The sequence below is a fragment of the Euphorbia lathyris genome, chromosome 10 (genome assembly GCF_963576675.1).
Source record: "Euphorbia lathyris chromosome 10, ddEupLath1.1, whole genome shotgun sequence".
In the NCBI taxonomy this organism is placed as follows: domain Eukaryota; kingdom Viridiplantae; phylum Streptophyta; class Magnoliopsida; order Malpighiales; family Euphorbiaceae; genus Euphorbia; species Euphorbia lathyris.
In genome coordinates this window covers 9,149,646-9,168,067 of record NC_088919.1, presented here as the reverse complement: position 1 = coordinate 9,168,067, position 18,422 = coordinate 9,149,646, and the positions used below count along the sequence as shown (strand labels likewise).

Genomic DNA, 18,422 nt, shown 5'->3' with positions numbered 1-18,422 from the left:
AGTATAATTATAGCTCCGAGTAACGAAACTTGACGGTCCAAAGTATGTGAAATGATATCAATTTAGCCCCAAGTTTCGTTACATCTAGCTATAATTGCACCATTTTACAAACGCTTAGACAAAAATATTTCTATTTTATAAGTTGCGGCTAAATTAATACTTCCCTAAAAATCTTAAGGTTATTTTGATATCTTATCTCAAACAATTAAAAGTGATTGGTTCTGATCAATTTCAAGAGTTTAGTAGACATCAACCTTCTTTCAATCTTTTTTCTTGCAATCGCACCTTTAATACTCCTGCATGAAAATAAGATATTGTATTAGTACTCTTACTTTATGATATGACAACACGATTTACATAAATAATCTGCTTTTTGAATGCGTTTGATACTCATATATTGGATATACACATCTAGCAATAACATCAATTTATCTTTTTGATATTTTTCTTCTATAAAAGAAAAGACAATAAAAAAGTTTAATACCCATGTAACCTCTTCAACTTGTACTCAAATACCTAATAACACCCTATTTTAAAATGATTTTTATGATATTTCAACTTGCTCGTCATGACTTTTCTGCCACTTCAACTTGCTCAAAACAATCTTTCGTCACATAGACTTGATGTATATTACATTTCAGCAACTTCAACCGCCGGTGATTAGCCATGACAGTTTAAGCAAGTTGAAGGGTCGAAGAAAATCGTTGTGAAAATTTAAGGGGTAAATTACACTCAGAACCATCAACTTAGGTTTCATTTTCTTTATGTCTATACCTTCAAACTCGAATATAAATCTTTGAACTTTATCTTTTACTAACATAGAAGTACTTATAAACATAAACGACCTCAAAATGACCAATGAAGAACTAAAGATGAAAAAGGAATTAAAGTTTTCTAGAATCACATTTCTATGGAACCGCTGTTTTCGGTTTTCCAATTCACTATTTTCGGGTTTTTCTCTTTCTAAAATTGCATTCTTTCTTTATCCAAAAGTTACATACTATTCAAGCGATAAAAGATTAAGACTTTTACATTACTAGAAATCACAAGTTCGAGTCCAAGTGTATGCAATTAACTTTAATTAAGAGATGAGTCACTTAAAAAATGATTGAGTAACCTTAAACTTATTCCTTGACTTATCCAAACTTTTGTATTTGGTCACTTAGCTATTATTTGGTGACACTTGACCTTTGCTTATTCAAATGAGCTCAAGTTGAATTTCAAGTATCAATTGAATTGTCAAATTGACAAGTTTTTATAAATTAGCCCAAATTTTAGATATTCAAACTTGTATTTGAGCTAATTTATCAAAATGTACATAACTAAGGTTGATTTAGATAAAATTGATATTAGTTATCAACTATAGGGACCATTTTGACACTTAAATCCAAAGAATATACCCCTACTGCCTAGCCTACATATATCACATACAATACAAATAACATTAAATATTGAATTCATACAATTGAAACTATAATATTACTCGGTGGGACTAACATAAAAATATACATGTGCTACTGCTTAGGGAAAAATAATTAGAGATAAAGTACTAAAATAGCTTTAAGATTTATGAAAAAGTGTTAATTTAGCCCCAACGTATAAAATAGCAACATTTTAGATTCAACATTTGTGAAATGGTGTAATTGTAGCTCTAGGTAACAGAACTTGACACGTCAATGTTTGTGAACTGGTATCAATTTACTCTCAACATTTCACAAACGCTGAGACAAAAATATTTCTATTTTATACGTTGGGGCTAAATTAACACGTCTCTAAAAATCTTGAGGCTATTTCGATACCTTATCCCAAATAAATTAAACTGATTGGTTGTGATCAAGAGTTTAGTGGACTCCCCCAACCTTCTTTCAATCTTTTCTCTTGCAGCCACACCTTGGATATTCCTACATGAAAATAAGATATTGTATTAGTACTCTCAATTTATGATAGGGCAACACGATTTACATAAATAACAAGCGTCCTGAATGCGTTTGACATCAGTTTATCATTTTGATAATTTTCTTCTATATGTCAACTTCTTCTACTTGCACTCAAATACCTAATAACACACTAGACTTTTAAAATGATTTTTATGCTATTTCAACTTGCTTGAAACGTCCTTTCCGCCACTTCAACTTGCTAAAAACAATCTTCTTGTCACCTACACTTGCTCTAAATCGTAATTCAGCGACTTCAACTGCCAGTTGTTAGCCAGGGCAGTTTATGCAAGTTGAAGGGGTGAAAAAATCATTTTGAAAATTTAGAGGATAAATTACGCTCATGGCCCTCGACTTGGGTTATATTTTTTTATGGCCCCTTACCTTCAAATCCGGATATAAAAATCCTTCAACTTTGTATTTACTAACATAGAAGTCCTTATAATCGTAAACAACCTCGAAATGACCAACGAAGGATTCAAAATGGAAAATGAATTGAAGTTGTCTAGAATCACATTTCCATGGAACCATCGTTTTCGATTTTCCAAATCACTATTTTCGGATAAAAACTAAAATACCACTTCCTCTCTACAATGGAGGGTTTACCTACTATTGTAAAAGATTAAGGGACTTTTATGTTTGTAAAAGGAAAAGTTTAAGGATTTTTATGTTTGGTTTTAAAGATACGGGGCATAAAGAAAGTAAAATCTAAGTTAAGGGGCCATAGATGCAATTAGGGCTGTAAATGAGCCGAGCTGCTCATGAGCAGCTCGGCATTCGGCTCAATTATGAACAAAATTAAGGAGCTACTCACGAGCAAAGCTCATGAACAAGTACGCGAGCAGTTCACGAACAGAATGTTGAGCTCGAGCTCGTTAATTTACTAACAAGCGGAGCATGAGCAGGCGAGGGGCCAATGACTTACCTTTTCTCAATGGTTGCTTTCCTTGTTAGTTCTTCCACAAGATTAAGTAACCTCTTCACGAGGCCAGGCACCTTCCACAAGGATTCAGCACCTTTCTTATTTGAACAGATCTTTTTCAGAATCTCTGAAGCTGTATAATAACCTTCCTCCTTGTTCCTGAAATAGGAAAACAAAATTTACTTCCAATTATCTAGTGAAAACATATCTTTTCATTCAACTCTAAGATTCTTATCCAAAATGCACAACAAAACACCTGAGAAATTCCAAAAAGATTAATTCAATTGATCCATGGCAGTCAATTAGAACTTCATTTAAGTGTTGATGGCGTGTGAGATTCCTGATAGTTGAGAGTGCATGCTTCAAAACTTCCTGATCAGGTATGCTTCTGCTGACCGAGCGAATCAGCTTCAGCAATATTGTAATGGCACCAGAAGCCACAAGTTCCTCACAACATTTCTGAGAATGTTTAGTAGTCATATCTGCCACAGAAAAATTTACATAAAAGGCTCAATCTCAAAAAAATCAGTTCTTCCAAGATTCAAAAAAGGCTGAATGCATATAAACTTGGACAAAAAAACCGGTTGCATCCTTGAATTTTAAGGATGTTTCGTAACAATTCGATAAATTTACAGTTCATTAAATGCAAAAGGCACTTTAGTAGTCTACCATAATTGTATGATGTTATCCCTACCATATATTTAAGAAGGGATAACATCATACAATTGGCAATAAAATGCTAATCCTAAATTCATGTTGGATTCATATCGTGTTGTGTTATCCTACATAAATACATCATAATTCACAAGTTAAAATGTATTTACTCAATTATGATGTATTTACTTAATAAATACATCATAACTTGTGATGTATTTATTAAGTATTTACTCAATTATGATGTATTTACTTAATACATTCACAATTATGATGTATTTACTTAATAAATACATCACTTCAATTATTTACTTAATAAATACATCAATTATGATGTATTTACTCAAGTATTTACTAAGTAATATAGCAAGTTAAATACATCATAAGTAAACATGCTAATCCTAAATTCGTGTTGGATTCATATCGTGTTGTTTTTGTGTTGTCGTGTACACAACTGGCAACTCTAAATTGAAAGTATGCCTCATTATACAAGCAATAAGAAACTCTTACCTAAAGTTGCACAAGTATGAAGAATTCCGCTGATGCTTTTCATGGTCAGTAATTCTGAAACTGCCATTTTTAGTCTATTGATAATCCGCATACTATCATCCACATTTTTAGCAGATCTTTGAACTCTAAGTGGCAAATCCAATAGCTGCCCCCTTAATCCTTTACGTGCAATGTAACCTTTCCAGTGTGCCTACCAAGTTTAAAACATGTTAAAAGTTAAAACTAAAAATATAAAGAGTTGATCCAATTGCATTTATGGGAAAATTAACACAACAAGTAAAAAAATGATGAAACCATGTCAAAATTCTTGAGAGTCGGCCTAAAGGACAAACGTTTTACCATTGGCCGTGAAAGCCTCTAAACTTTGAAAACGACATATTAACTCAAGCCCCGAAACTTGCTTACACATTAGACTTAGGAAGATAATCATGTCACTTTAAGTAACTTCAAAGGGCTAATCAATCGTTTCCAAAGTTCGAGAGGCTAATATGCTTTTATGGACAAATTTGGGGGTTAGACCTTGTACTCATTAACCAATAAAATTAACCACAGCTATAAGTTACTTTTTTCAAGGAAGTCTTTAGTCAATTTCATTTTCTTTTGTAGCATGAAGTCGTGCTATATTACTAAAGCCGTGTATGAAGTCTTACTTGGATGATCACCACGTAATGCCTTTTGTTAGATGCCCTTCGCTGGCCAATCCAACCTCGGATATAAGACTGTATGGTAGTTGCTGACTTAGTTCTTAGTTTCTGCAATAAAACACTCCTCCACCATCTTTGCAGCTTCAGTATTGAAGAAAGCAGTGTCTTTAATTCAGAACTTTGATTGCAACCAACCGAAGTTTGAAAATTGCAATGAGATGCTCCTGTCAATGACCAACAAGCACGTAAGTTTTTAACATTAACAACCAACTTGAATACATAAACAGAGAACAATTTATAAAAGAAAATTAGTAAGCTAATTGAAGTTTAGAGAACTTTTTACAACATACCTAACGACCTCTTTCGAGCAATCCGTCCCCTGACAAAACGTTGAATTTCAACAGCAGCATTTGTTTTGTCAGCAAGGGCACTTTCACAATCTAGGAAAAGGAGCAGTTTGAGAATTTAAAAACTTAAAAAGCATCACCAAACAGTTTCTGAAAAATAAAGGATCCATGAGAAAACCTCTTCTAATTTCAATGCTCGATCTGCTATTTGAGCTCTTCTGCGAAGTAGAAGTTGTAGGCATTGTAACAAATCTATTGTTCTGTGAAGCCATATCTTGCCACAATGCTTTCATAGCCTTAAACCTTCCAGCAGCATCTGTCATTTTAAGGGAAATCAAACAGGAAAATTTAAAAAGCATCAACCTCTGGAACTAATTTTTTTGTTTTAATAGCAACTGAACTGTTTGTAACCTAAATTTTCTGTTTTCCTTGTCTGTAGTTTTCACTAAAACAGCACTCGTGATTTGACATATAGTGCCTTAATGTATTGAGTTATCATCCAAAAATAATAGAGCATATAAGAACTTCATTGGTAAAACACCACAAGAATTTTATATAGTCAACCTATAACCGGATACAAAGCAAAAGTAAATGGATGCTACCCTGGTTTTAGCATTTCTTAGTTTAATTATTAGGTACTATTGTTCCAAAATAAATCCACACACTTCAAATGAGTTTAGCAAGAAAAGGACATCTTAAGCAATAAGTGAATGTGATGGTAAATTTCTTACTGAAAAGCTGCATTGCTAAATAAAAGTTGCTAACCTTCAGAACGATGCCCTTGTATTTCTTCTACCTTTACCACTGGAGTCATGACATCAAAAACCTCTTTGCAAGCAGCCAAGCTCGAGTGAACCCTCATCCTCTGCTTCAAATCATCGAAACCGCACACATCCTTCAGCGAATTCCTTAAAGGTCCATAGTTCTTTGAAGTCAAGAAACCTTCCTCCCCCTTATTAAGCTCCACGTGATCACTCTGCCTCATCGGACTCCGCCAAGCAGCCTCCACATCAACCACCCCACCCGGCAGTCTAACATCCATCTTCCCCAATTTACCCGCGAAACTTGCATCTTGATCTCCATTGACAGTCAATTGGCAGCTAGAGGACTTAGGGTTTTGGAAGAGGAAATTGAGCCAAGTAGTGAGAGACTTAGCAAGTGGGTTAATAGATCGTTCCTTCTCAATCTCAGCCTTCCGTGAGGACTGCGATTGCTCGAGCTCGAATGCCTGAAATCGACTGACATTGGCAGTTTTTTGCTTACCCAGGAAAGAGAGTAACGGATGGATGTGGTAAGGGCGGACAGAGGAAGAGCAAGGGGTGCGAGGTGTTTGTTTGGAGGCGGTGAAGAATTGGGGAGAAGGTGAAGGAGATGAGTATTTGTTAGTCTCCATTGACGGGTACTGAGAATTTGGATTCAGTGATTTTGGAAGAGAAGCAATGGAATGAGAGGGAAAGAGACAATTCAGATTTTTAAATAAATTTAGGGTAATTAATTTATTAGTCCCTATATTTTGATAAAACATACTGTTTAGTCCCTGTATTTTTAAAAACACATGGTAAGGTCTCTAACTTTTTTCTCAGTGAACTGTTTAGTCCTTCCGTCTGTTTGTTAGATTTTTTTACCGTTTATGACTTCAGAAATGACGAAATTACCCTTTACTATTTACCTTCAAACTTTAGAAGAGGAAATCCAATTTAGAAGAAGAAGCTATTTGTATGGAGAATAAGAAAAAGAACCGATACAATGCTTACGAATTTGAACGATTAAGAAGAAAATCAAGAAAAAGAACATTCAAAATTGATTTCAGATGCATTAGAGTTTAAAGGAAAGGAAAATAAAGGAAAAGAAGAACGCAAATCCAAATTGACTAACAGAATTTTCATGAGAGTCTAACGGCAGGGACTAAACAGTTCACTGAGAAAAACGTTAGGGACTAAACAGTTCACTGAGAAAAACGTTAGGAACTTTACCATGTGTTTTTAAAAATATAGGGACTAAACAGTGTGTTTTATCAAAATATAAGAACTAATAAATTAATTACCCATAAATTTATCATAATCAAATTAGTAATTTTAAATTTAGATTTTTTTTGAAATATTAAGACTAAATTTACATAATTACTGTTAAATTTACAAATTTTTTCCGATTTGTAGTGAATTTACACAAATTACTTAAATTTACATTTTTTTTTTTGAAGAGAAATTTACACTTTTTTTAATATTAAAATTAAATTTGATAATTATTTCCTTTTTATCCTATGGAAAAAAACCTCTAAACTTTTCATTACCTTATTACTTAATTAGGTAACTTCTAATTTCAATAATAATTATATTTGATTTAAAGCTTAATATATCATTTGCTCTCTGAATTTATCTAAAAAACTTGATTGGCCGCTGAACTTTCAAAGTGTCCCAATAGTCTCTGAACTTACATAAAATATTCAATTAGTCATCTGAATTTGCGTAAAATGTAATCAATTGATCACTCGGTCGTAAAAAAAAGTAAGTTAAATGTGGAAGATATAGTTCAAGCATCTTAGAATGTTATTACATAATTCAAAAATAAATTAAAAATGAAGTTATTACTTGCTCAACTATACAACTTGTCTTCTCTAATATTAGAACTGCATACCCCGATTTCGATCGTTTTACTTTTTTTTTTAAGATTCGTGCAATACATCTTCCGCATTTAAGCGAGAGGTGTATAGTGGTAAGTTGGTAACGTATTAAATGGTAGGAATGTAATTTTAACGTTTCAAAAAATTGAAAATATGTTTGACTGTCAATTCAGATTTTCAAATAAGTTTATCATAGTTAAATTAATAGTTTTTAAATTTTGATTTGTTTGGAACATTAAAATTAAATTTACATAATTTTATAAATTACTGTTAAATTTATATTTTTTTCCATTTCTATAGAACATTAAGATTAAATTTAGATAATTTACTATCAAATTTACACTTTTTTTTTTTTTTTGCAAAAAGTATAATTAAGTCTCGGAACTCTATCTGTTTTAAGGATCAAGTCCCTAATCGATTATTTTTTTATATTGAGCCTTTGATCATTGATTTTGTTATGTATTTGGCCCTTATTTAACTTTTTCGTCAAGTTTAGGAGATGCGGAGATCGATTTGAGGATTCTAATGTTGAAAATCACAAAATGGGAGAGGAGAAAATCGAGTTTGGAAGAATATACTGGAAATTAATTTCTATAGTTTCGTTTTAATTTTTAATTTTTATCTCTCCTGGTCAAGGAATTCTTATTTTTATTTATCCATGTCAACAAGTCGAATCACCCTAACAATATATGCAATCCAAACTTGACAAAAAAAAAAGTTAAATAAGGACCAAATCCATAACAAAATCAATGATTAAGGGCTCAATGTAGAAAAATAAATTATCAGAGATTTAATTCTTAAACCCGCTAAAATTCAGAGGCTTAATTATGATTTTTGTCTTTTTTTTAATATTAAAATTAAATTTGATATTTATCCCTTTTTTATGTTATGGAAAATATCCCTAAACTTTTCATTATCTTATTAACTAATTAGATAACTTCTAATTTCAATAATAATTATATTTGATTTAGCCCAAGCCTATGAATGCTAGGATTTTAAAACTTAATTTTTTAAAAGTCATGGTTATCTTAATTCAAAAACAAAAAAAGTTATTGTTATCTAATAATTGAAATTTTTCTCTTTTTCATTATGCAAAGTACAATTAAAAATAGGGTAAATTCCAAAAAAAAAACCCTGTGGTTTGATGTTGTTTCAAAAAAACTCTTGTGGTTTGTTATTACAAAAAAAAAAGGACTGTGGTTTGCACCGTTACCCGAAAAATGGAAATTGGCTTAACACCATTAAAGTGCTGACGTGGCACAGTGGTAAGGTTGGAAATTCGATTTTTTTTTTATTTTTTTTTCACTTTCTCTCTCCTCCTCTTCTTCCTTCTCCTTCTTCTCTCCTTCTTCCTTCTTCTTCTTCTTCTCTCCTTCCTTCTTCCTTCTTTCTTCTTCCTTTTTCTTTTTTTTTCCTTTATCCTTTTTTAATTTCGGACACTCTGAAATTTTTCAGAACGGATTTCTGGAAATTTCCAGATTTCGGGATTCTCCAGAAATCTGGAAAAATTTCCAGAATTCTGAAGGTTCTGGCCGACTGCTCTTCTATCTCCGGTGGGGTGGACTGCTCCATCTCCGACGTAAACGACGATGAGGGTGAACAATGTCTACCTAGTGGTTCTTCATCTTAATGCGACATGCTTGCTTAGAATGGTGATTCCAACCTGATCTCTAGTAAGATTTTCTCTATTTTCCTTCTACTCTTTTTGGATCTATTACCTTTCTCCCTTTCTTATTCTTAGTTATTCTGTTTAGATCCATTTGTTTGGGAGATCAAGTCCCATTTTGGTTATGATTCGAAGGCTTGCATGGGTGGATGGAGGTAGTGACGAATCGATCTACAGTGACCTGTGGTTTCGAAGTATAGGCAGATGGCGGTGGTGCTCTTGGTTACTGATCTCCTTTCTTTGGCTTTTTTTTTTGGTCTTTATGACACTTGGATCTGCATTTAAGTATTAATCATCTAATTTTTTTTTTATCAGATCTAGCGAAATGGAGGAAACTTGGACTTGGTTAAGTGGAACGAAAAATCGATCCGGTAAAACCGGAAATGGACTTTTCGTTGTATGCTAGACAAGATTGTTTTTGGTCTTTTTGCTGTTTTTCTAACTAAGTCCAGATTTCTGGAAAATTTCCAGATTTCCAGAAATCTGGAAATTTTCCAGAAATCTGGAAAATTCCAGATTTTTGATTTCAGAAATCTGGAAAATTCTAGATTTCCGGAAACTTAAAAAAAAAGAAAAAAAAGAAGGAAGAATAAGGAGGAAGAAGAAGAAGGAGGAGGAGAGAAGAAGAAGGAAGAAGAAGAGGGAAGAAGAAGAGGAAAGAAGAAGAAGGAAGGAGGAAGAAGGAAGAAGAAGGAGGAGAGAGAGAGTGAGTGAAAAAAAATAAAAAAAATAAAAAAAAAATCGATTTTCCCGTTTTACTCTTGTGCCACGTCAGCACTTTAATAGTGTTAAGCCAATTTCCGTTTTTCGGGTAACGACGCAAACCACATTCCTTTTTTTTTGTAATAACAAACCACAAGAGTTTTTTTGGAACAACATCAAACCACAAGGGTTTTTTTTTTGAATTTACCCTTAAAAATATTTGAAAAACAAAAAGTAGAATTAAAAGTTTAATATTGATAAGCTACACTAATAAATATAAATTGCAAAAACAATATTTCCATTAGACATAGGGGATGAATATAAAAAATAAGGCTAAAGTCCTAAAAAAAAATTGTATTGTCCAAATAGGAATAGAGATTTTTGTTTTGTTAAAAATTATAATTTTTTAATTTGACATATAAAAATAATAGTTAAGTAAAATTCTAAGGGCTAAAGTTAATTAGTACCACATTTAATAAGGAATCAAATTTTTTTATTTTCCAAAATCATTATTTTCGGAACATTTTCTTTCTAAACATTCACTTTATTTCTTCTCACCAATAACACTTAAACGACCTTAAAATTAAAAAATTGAAGAATTAATGTTGCTTAGAATATTATCAAAAAAATTCAATTTTAAGATCGTCAACACTCGTTTTAATTTGGAGGTTATTGTTTTTAGCAAAACAAAAAACTTCAGTCATCTCCTGGTTGCAGAAAAAAACTCCAGTCCCCATTCTGTGAAAAAAAAAAAATTACAGGTACCTATTTGACAAAACGTGAAAGCACGTGGTTTTTTTACTTCGTAAAGCTAAACTTTTTTTATTCAAACGGTTAGTAAATATGACGAGTTTAACTGTCCAACATACTCATAAATCAGTTCGGTCATGATGGTCATATCCGGCTTCAGCGACCACCACCCAAGCTAACGATTCGCAACACTTTTGGGATTAAGATTCTATAAGGTCGGAAGAGGAATGGAGAATCATTACGTACTATAAAAAAATATCTATCCACTTAAGCGCATTCTTTATGTCGATATGAAAAAAGCTCTTGGCAACCTTCTAGGCCTTCCAACAAACATGTCAGGATTTTGGATCCTGGGAAGGATGTCAAAACTGTCTGAAAGTGGTAGCAGACAGACATCATATGCCCATCCCGACTACAAAACTAGTAGAAGGCGACCAACTGTCGAGACGATAGGAGTAAATTATGAGGGCACCAATCTCAGTTCTTGGAGGACTTCACTAAAGAATGGAAATATATAAACTCGCAGGTCCTAATGAATGTGTGCCTTGTTGGTCCCTAGTAATTAGTTCCAAGGGGGGGTTAGGAACTAATGTAACTTTTTCGCTTTTAATTATGCTGACTTAATGTTGTTTTAAGAGTTTGATAACTCAGCGTGTTGGTCAGCACGGGTGTTTGATTAGTCAGACAGTTTTAGTTCTATGCTGACTAAGACTGCTTGACTTGAGAGTTGGGAATTGACACTTGAAAGGTCAGCTTCCAACTTAGCACTCAGATTTACTCAGTTCCAGTTTTAACAATTTATAAGCTGAGTAAATACAACAAGCAACACATGCATATATATATATATATTGAGAGAGCGAGTTTAGAAGTTACTCAGCACGACTTATCCTGGTTCGGCCTCTCTGCCTACGTCCAGTCCCCAGTTCCTCCTGGGATTTTCAATCCAATACTGAGCTCTTTCAAGGTAGAGCACAAACCCTTTACAAGGCAGTGAGTATGCAAGAGTACGTCCTCTATTCGTCTACTCAGCTCCTACTAAGTACTACAACCCAGTACTTAGATTTTTCTACCACTGAATACTTACAACCAAGTACTCAGCACAACACTCTCAATATTCCTATTGATCACACACTTGTTCTTTTTCAACTAAAGAACACTTTAGATGATTACAAAACAATCAATCTAGCATTTACACAGAGAGTAGAAAAGTTGGTGTAAGATCTTTTTGTATTTGAGTGCTTTCAGAATTTTCTCTCTTGTATTTTTCTTTTGATACTTTTTGGCAAATGATCCAAGAACTATCATTGTCCTTTTATAGATGAATTTCTGAAGATTGGATCATTTGAGATGATTTAGCCATTAAGTCCAAAACGGCTCTTTTAGCAGACATCTTCTGGTCAGCTTCAGTCTGTTCCGCCATTCCCTTTCTCTGTTTTCTTCAGGCGTCAGGTTTTGTCTTCTTGCATCAGACTTGTCTTTTTGTGCCAGTTGTCTTTTACCAATAATCCATAGACCTATGACTCTTGGAATTAGTATCCTTTGTATTTTAGAGACTTCAATTATTGGTGCAGAAGATTGGCAGACTTTGTCCTTTAGTAAACGGATCCTTCATACTGTCCTGACTGTCACTCAGCTTCATTCGTTCTCTTCGAATGCTCAAACTTTCATGCTGAGTTCCTTCTTAGTCAGCTCCGTTCTGTTTGTATAATTCTGAAGGAGACTTCTAATTTAGTCAGCTTCGTTCTGGCAACCTTGAAAGAAGCTTCTGATGCTAAGTTCTACTCCACTCAGCTTCTTATTTTTTTTATGCCGAGTTCCGTTTCACTCAGCTTTGGCTTATGCCGACTTTTAACCTGTTTAACTTTATATATATTTTTGCACTCAATATTGAACAAACACATTAGTACAATTAAACCAAAGCATTTAAATTTAATTACCTCTTAATCATGGATGATTTTGTCAAATCAAAATCTTGTGGAAAGGTGTTTCAACAAACTCCCCCATTTTGATGTTGGCAAAATACATAATTATGGAACTCAGTTATAAGTTACCCCATGATTGATATATTTTTGAAATGACTCCCCCGTAAGGGTTGCACATATTGTCTTAACTTAATTCAAAACCTTCCAAGATTTAATTGAGTTATCCTTAAGACACTTGTGTATACTGACTTAGTTTAATGTGGATTTTTCAAGATCTGAACTTTTTGAATTTTAAGTCAGCTTTCAAAAATATTAGAAGTATGTTGTTACTCAGTTTATTACCTAAGTATTTTAGTGTTAATGTATACTAAGTATGGTTTACTTCTTAATTTGTTTGTTCAATTTTATCGACCAGATTTAAGAAATAGTATTTGACATAGATTGATCAATAAAAAAAACATATGAGCATAGGAAGGAAGGATTCTATGCTAAGTTCTAAACATTAACTAGACTATATCTAGTTCTAAGCCTCTCGAGCTACTCCTTTGCCCTTAGCTTTAGCTTTAGCTGTACTTCCGGAGGCATCACCTACAAGCTGAGTTCCTTCTGGGCTTTTCTCCCCCGTTTTGCCATCATCCGCCTTATAAAGGAAGGTATCGTTGCGAGCATGGGAGGAGAGGTGATTGGAGTAACGTTGGAGCCTCTTAGTACTTTCTCGCAATCCATCAATTATGGGAACACTGTCATCTTGGACGTGGCGAGGAACCCGGAGGGAGCTGCTTATCATGCTGAGTAAACATTCATGGGATTTGCTAAGCCATGTGTGCGCGCTGGTGAGCTGACCAAAAGATTGGTGGTACATCTTGAGCAAGGCAGAGTCATAAAACATTCGCTGGGCATTGTTGATGCGCATTGCCTTCATAATTGCTTGAGAAAAGGTCAAGAGTTCATTGTTGGATACTGGATCAACAACCATCTGGGCTTTATTGATGTTGAGTAGGCTGACTGCTTCACTCAGTTGGTCAATGGTAAACTGAGAAGAGGAGGATACTAAGTCACGCGTACTGGTCAGCTCAGCATGAAGCTTGGTAAAGCATTCTTGAAGCTCACTAGAGGTGGCAAACTCAGTATTGCCAGGTGCACTTGATTTGGTTAATTCTGCAGTTAACTTAGCAAAATACTCTTGAAGTTCAGCAGAAGTGGCATACCCTGGATTAACTTCAGATGGGTGTTGGATTTTCCCTTCTAGCGAGTTCAGATGGTTCACCATTGTAAGAACCAGTTCAGTCAACTTGGTTATTTGGTCTTGCCTTGGTTGCTGGGTTTGAATGGTGGTCATAACACTTACTAGATCCTTGAGTCCTCTGAGTTCATTGAGAAGCTGAGTGATTCCAGGCAGTTGAGAGGACTCAGTATCAGAAGATCTAGCAGCATCAGCTTGAGGAGGGTTCAATTCTTGAAGTAAGGACTGAGCAGAAGCAATGATACGACGTCCTGACTCAGTAGCGTTCAAGTACGTGAATTGAGCCGCATTTGTCTTAGAGGCTGGAATTGAGCTTGATGGTGGTGGAGGAGTGGGCTCTTTGCCAGATTGAGTACCTTGATTGGTACCTGGACTTTGATTGACTTCAGGAGCTGAGTTGTCAACATGCTGAGTTGGAGGTGGAGTTTGGGTAGTCAGGTTGACCTGCTCAACTTGAATGGGTGAAGTTGAGGCATGATTTGATCCATCTTGAGCAGCTTGGATTGGATCTTTAGGGGTTTTGGCTTGTTCCTCATCCTGAGTAACAGAGGCTTGTTTTTCTTTTGATGGAGACTCAGGGTCGTTTGCAAAGTACACGAACTATAGCTCAGACATCCCAGTAAACTGTTCTTGAAGAGGAGAATCTGCAAGGAGATCAATAACTTGAGTTTTATGGGCTTTCTTCTTAAGCCGCTTGAATCTTTGTTCCTTGGGAGAAGAAAGGTCAGTATCAATGTTCTCCTCATCAGTATCAACTGTTTCTTCTACTACTGTTGGATTCTCATGTTGCTTAATATGATCCTCAACAGCAACAGTTTCTTCTTCCTCGGCTCTTTGCTCCATATCACCCTGAGGTTGCTCAATATCAGTATGTTCTTCATGCTCAGTATGGACATTTTCCTCAATATGAGTTTCTTTCTCAGCTTCCCTTTCTACTTCAACATTTGTTTTCTCAGCTTGTTGCTTAGTTTCTTTCTCAGCTTCCTTTTCTAGGCCAGTTCCATGACCTGTGGAAGATACAACCCAATCTAGGGGATCAGCTTCAACTGTCTCTAAGGTGTTAACCTTCTTCCTTTTCATCAAAGGGGATTCCGGAGTTCCCTCTTCTTCATCCTCAGGCTCTTCTAGCCTTTTTCTCTTTTCTGCCGACTCAGCTTTTTCCTTAGCTTTGTCAGCTTTAACCTTTTCTTGAGACACTAGTCTCACTTTCTTTGGGACAGCATGGATGTCTTTGGAGCATGTTTCAATGGCCTTTCTCTTCTTCATCTTCTTTTCCTTAGGTGACTCAGCAGGAGCCTCCACTTCTTTCTCAGGCTCATTTTCAGGCTCAACTAGTTGCTCATCTTCTTCATTTTCCTCAGCATCTCCAACTTCTTCATAGCCTTTCAAGGGTTGATTGTACAACAATCCATCCAGCAGAACTGCAGTGATTTCACTCCCCAAGCTACTTATTTCATTCATCGTCTCGATCTGCTTGTCCTCGAGAATTTTTGTGATCAGAGAGCCCAAACGGAGTTTCTTACCACCTCGTTGAAGAGCTCCAACTAAGAAGACGGGGAGATTGAGCGGAGTGTAGGTCAGCATGTGCCATATGAAGCACTGCTCAAAGTTGGAGGCGGATGAAGCTGAGTTGAGTTTGGGGAAGATAAAGTTGGTCAGCATGTAATGAGCCATCTTCTATTCTTTTCCCATACATGTGCTGGGTATTTCACCTTTATGATCCTTGGGTTTACAGAACCCCTTGATCTTCTCGAGCTTTTCTTCTGGCACCTTCTCCTTTGTTGTCCTAAATTCTATTCCTTCGTCTGGTAAATCTAGTAAGGTAGCTAAATAGGCAGGGGTTATTGTGATTTTCTGACCTTTGATCGTGGTTTCCAAATAATTGAAATCATCTTCATCAACATATAGATTCGAATAGAATTCCCGTACTAACCTAGGGTAGGTTGTTCCTGAGAGAGAGAACAGACCAGTCCATTTGTTTTTCTCGATCCAGTCACAGAATGGTTTCTCAGAGGTGACGAATCCTGGAGAGAACCATCTGCATTTCATAACCTCCAAATTGTTAACCTTTTTATGGACCTTGATCATATTTCTTTCGATTTGCTTCGACGAACCAGCGGGGTCAGCTTGAATAGGTTTGTCGGAAGCCATTATTACAGATGAAGGTTTTGAGGTTTAGGGAGAGAGAAAGGTTTGATTGCAGAAGATCGTAAGCGTAAAGAGTGATGAGTGGGGATCCTTCCACTACTTATAGTGTTTTAAGTCATTAATGAACTAGCCGTTTTCATCTTGGGACTCTAATCGACAAAGATTCTGCCATTTATGACAGGTTCGGTGCATGGGTATTCATTATTACTTGCGTTTTCCTAGGTATGATTTGTTACACGTGTCATTGTTTATCGGTGCGAGTGGGCATTTACTCAGTTTTCCAGAATGTGAATCGTTTATGATACTGAGTATTTAATTCTACGTAGATGGAACTCAACATACGTTCATCACACAACATGTACATTCACTCAGCATAAGGTTATTACTCAATATGTTTATCTACCCAGCACAAAATATTTACTCAGCTTTTGTATCTACTCAGCATAGACTATTAAGCTCAATGTGCAGTAGTTACTAGATTAATATCAGTCAGCATGGCAATCACTCAACATTTATTCAAATACTTAGAATTATTGAAGAGGATTAGACATACTGATAACTGCCCTTAGTATGTTAAATTGTTCACGAGCCAAAGGCTTGGTGAAGATATCTGCAAGTTGTTCATTTGTTGGTACATAAGTCAGCTTGATCTCACCCTTTAGTACGTGATCCCTGATGAAGTGATGCCTTATGCTGACATGCTTCATCCTACTGTGTTGAATAGGATTCTTGGATAGATCAATGGCACTTTTGTTGTCACATTTGATCTCTATTGTCTCAGTTCTTACTCCATAATCCTCAAGCTGTTGCTTTATCCAAAGGACTTGAGCAACACAGCTTCCAGCAGCAACGTACTCAGCTTCAGTTGTAGACAGAGCAACAAATGACTGTTTCTTGCTGAACCAAGATACTAGACAGCTTCCAAGGAAATGGCATCCTCCTGAAGTACTCTTACGTTCTAGCTTATCCCGTCCATAGTCAGCATCAGTGTATCCTATGAGTGTGAAGTCATTTGAAGCTGGATACCATAACCCTGCATTAACTGAGCTCTGCCAATATCTAAAAATTCTTTTTACAGTAATTAAGTGAGATTCCCTTGGGTCAGCTTGATATCTTGCACAATAACATACTGAGTACTGTATATCAGGTCTACTAGCAGTGAGATAAAGTAAGGAGCCTATCATACCTCGATAAAGTTTACTATCTATTGACTTACTTTTCTCATCTTTGCATAGGACAGTATCAGTACTCATAGGGGTTGATATGGGCTTACAGTCTTCCATATCAAATTTCTTTAACATCTCCTTGGTGTACTTGGACTGACTAATGAAGATGCCGTTCTTACCTTGCTTGATCTGAAGTCCAAGGAAGAAGCTGAGTTCTCCTATCATACACATTTCGAACTCAGTCTGCATCTGTTTGCTAAACTCTTGACACAAAGATTCGTCAGTAGCACCAAATATTATGTCATCTACATAGATTTGTGCAAGTAGGGTATGTTTACCCTTTTTCTTAATGAACAAGGTTGTGTCAGCTTTTCCTCTGACATAATTCCTGGTCAGCAGGAAGTTGGTCAACCTTTCATACCAAGCTCTTGGAGCTTGCTTCAGGCCATATAAGGCCTTCTTGAGTTTATAAACGTGGTTTGGAAATTTTGGATCTTCAAAACCGGGAGGTTGATTAACATATACCTCTTCGTTTATAAAACCATTAAGAAATGCACTTTTAACATCCATTTGATACAATTTAAAGTTCATGAAACTTGCATATGCACATAATATACGTATAGCTTCTAACCTAGCAACTGGTGCAAAGGCTTCACCATAATCAATGCCCTCTTGCTGACTATAGCCTTGGGCTACAAGTCGAGCTTTGTTCCTAATCACATTTCCATGTTCATCTAGTTTGTTTCTAAAAACCCACTTAGTTCCTATGGATTTTTGATTCCTAGGTTTAGGTACTAAATCCCATACCTCATTTCTCGTGAATTGTTCAAGCTCCTCTTGCATGGCATTGATCCAATATTCATCATGCTCAACATCAGCAAAGTTCTTTGGTTCATGAACTGATACGAAAGCAACATTGCTAAGGAACCTCCTAAGCTGATCTCTAGTCATTACTTTGTTGTTTGCATCATCAAGGATGGACTTTTCTGAATGTCCTCTTGGAATTTTTATCTCCTTGGGTAATGTTGAGTTGTTTGGAACATGTGTTTCTACAATCTCTGCAGGGATAGATTGGTCAGCAAAGGTAATTTCAGTTTCGATTTTACCTTTGGTCAGTTTTTGTACTGATGACTCAGCATGTCCATTCTGGTCATAAGAAGCTGAGTTGGGTTCTTCCTCTGTGTGTTGAGTTGT

General features: G+C 35.5%; 1 protein-coding gene across 1 annotated transcript; it reads right to left on the bottom strand.

The window, feature by feature from the left end:
- Positions 1-1,374: 1,374 nt before the first annotated feature.
- LOC136209240 (uncharacterized) lies at positions 1,375-6,434 on the bottom strand. Its single transcript, XM_066000663.1, has 8 exons — positions 5,777-6,434; positions 5,190-5,327; positions 5,015-5,104; positions 4,671-4,888; positions 4,021-4,210; positions 3,113-3,338; positions 2,860-3,015; positions 1,375-1,901 (listed from the first exon to the last, which is right to left on the bottom strand). The coding sequence occupies exons 1-8, from the start codon at positions 6,402-6,404 to the stop codon at positions 1,757-1,759; spliced, it is 1,791 nt and encodes a 596-aa protein (XP_065856735.1). The 5' UTR covers positions 6,405-6,434; the 3' UTR covers positions 1,375-1,756.
- Positions 6,435-18,422: the final 11,988 nt, after the last annotated feature.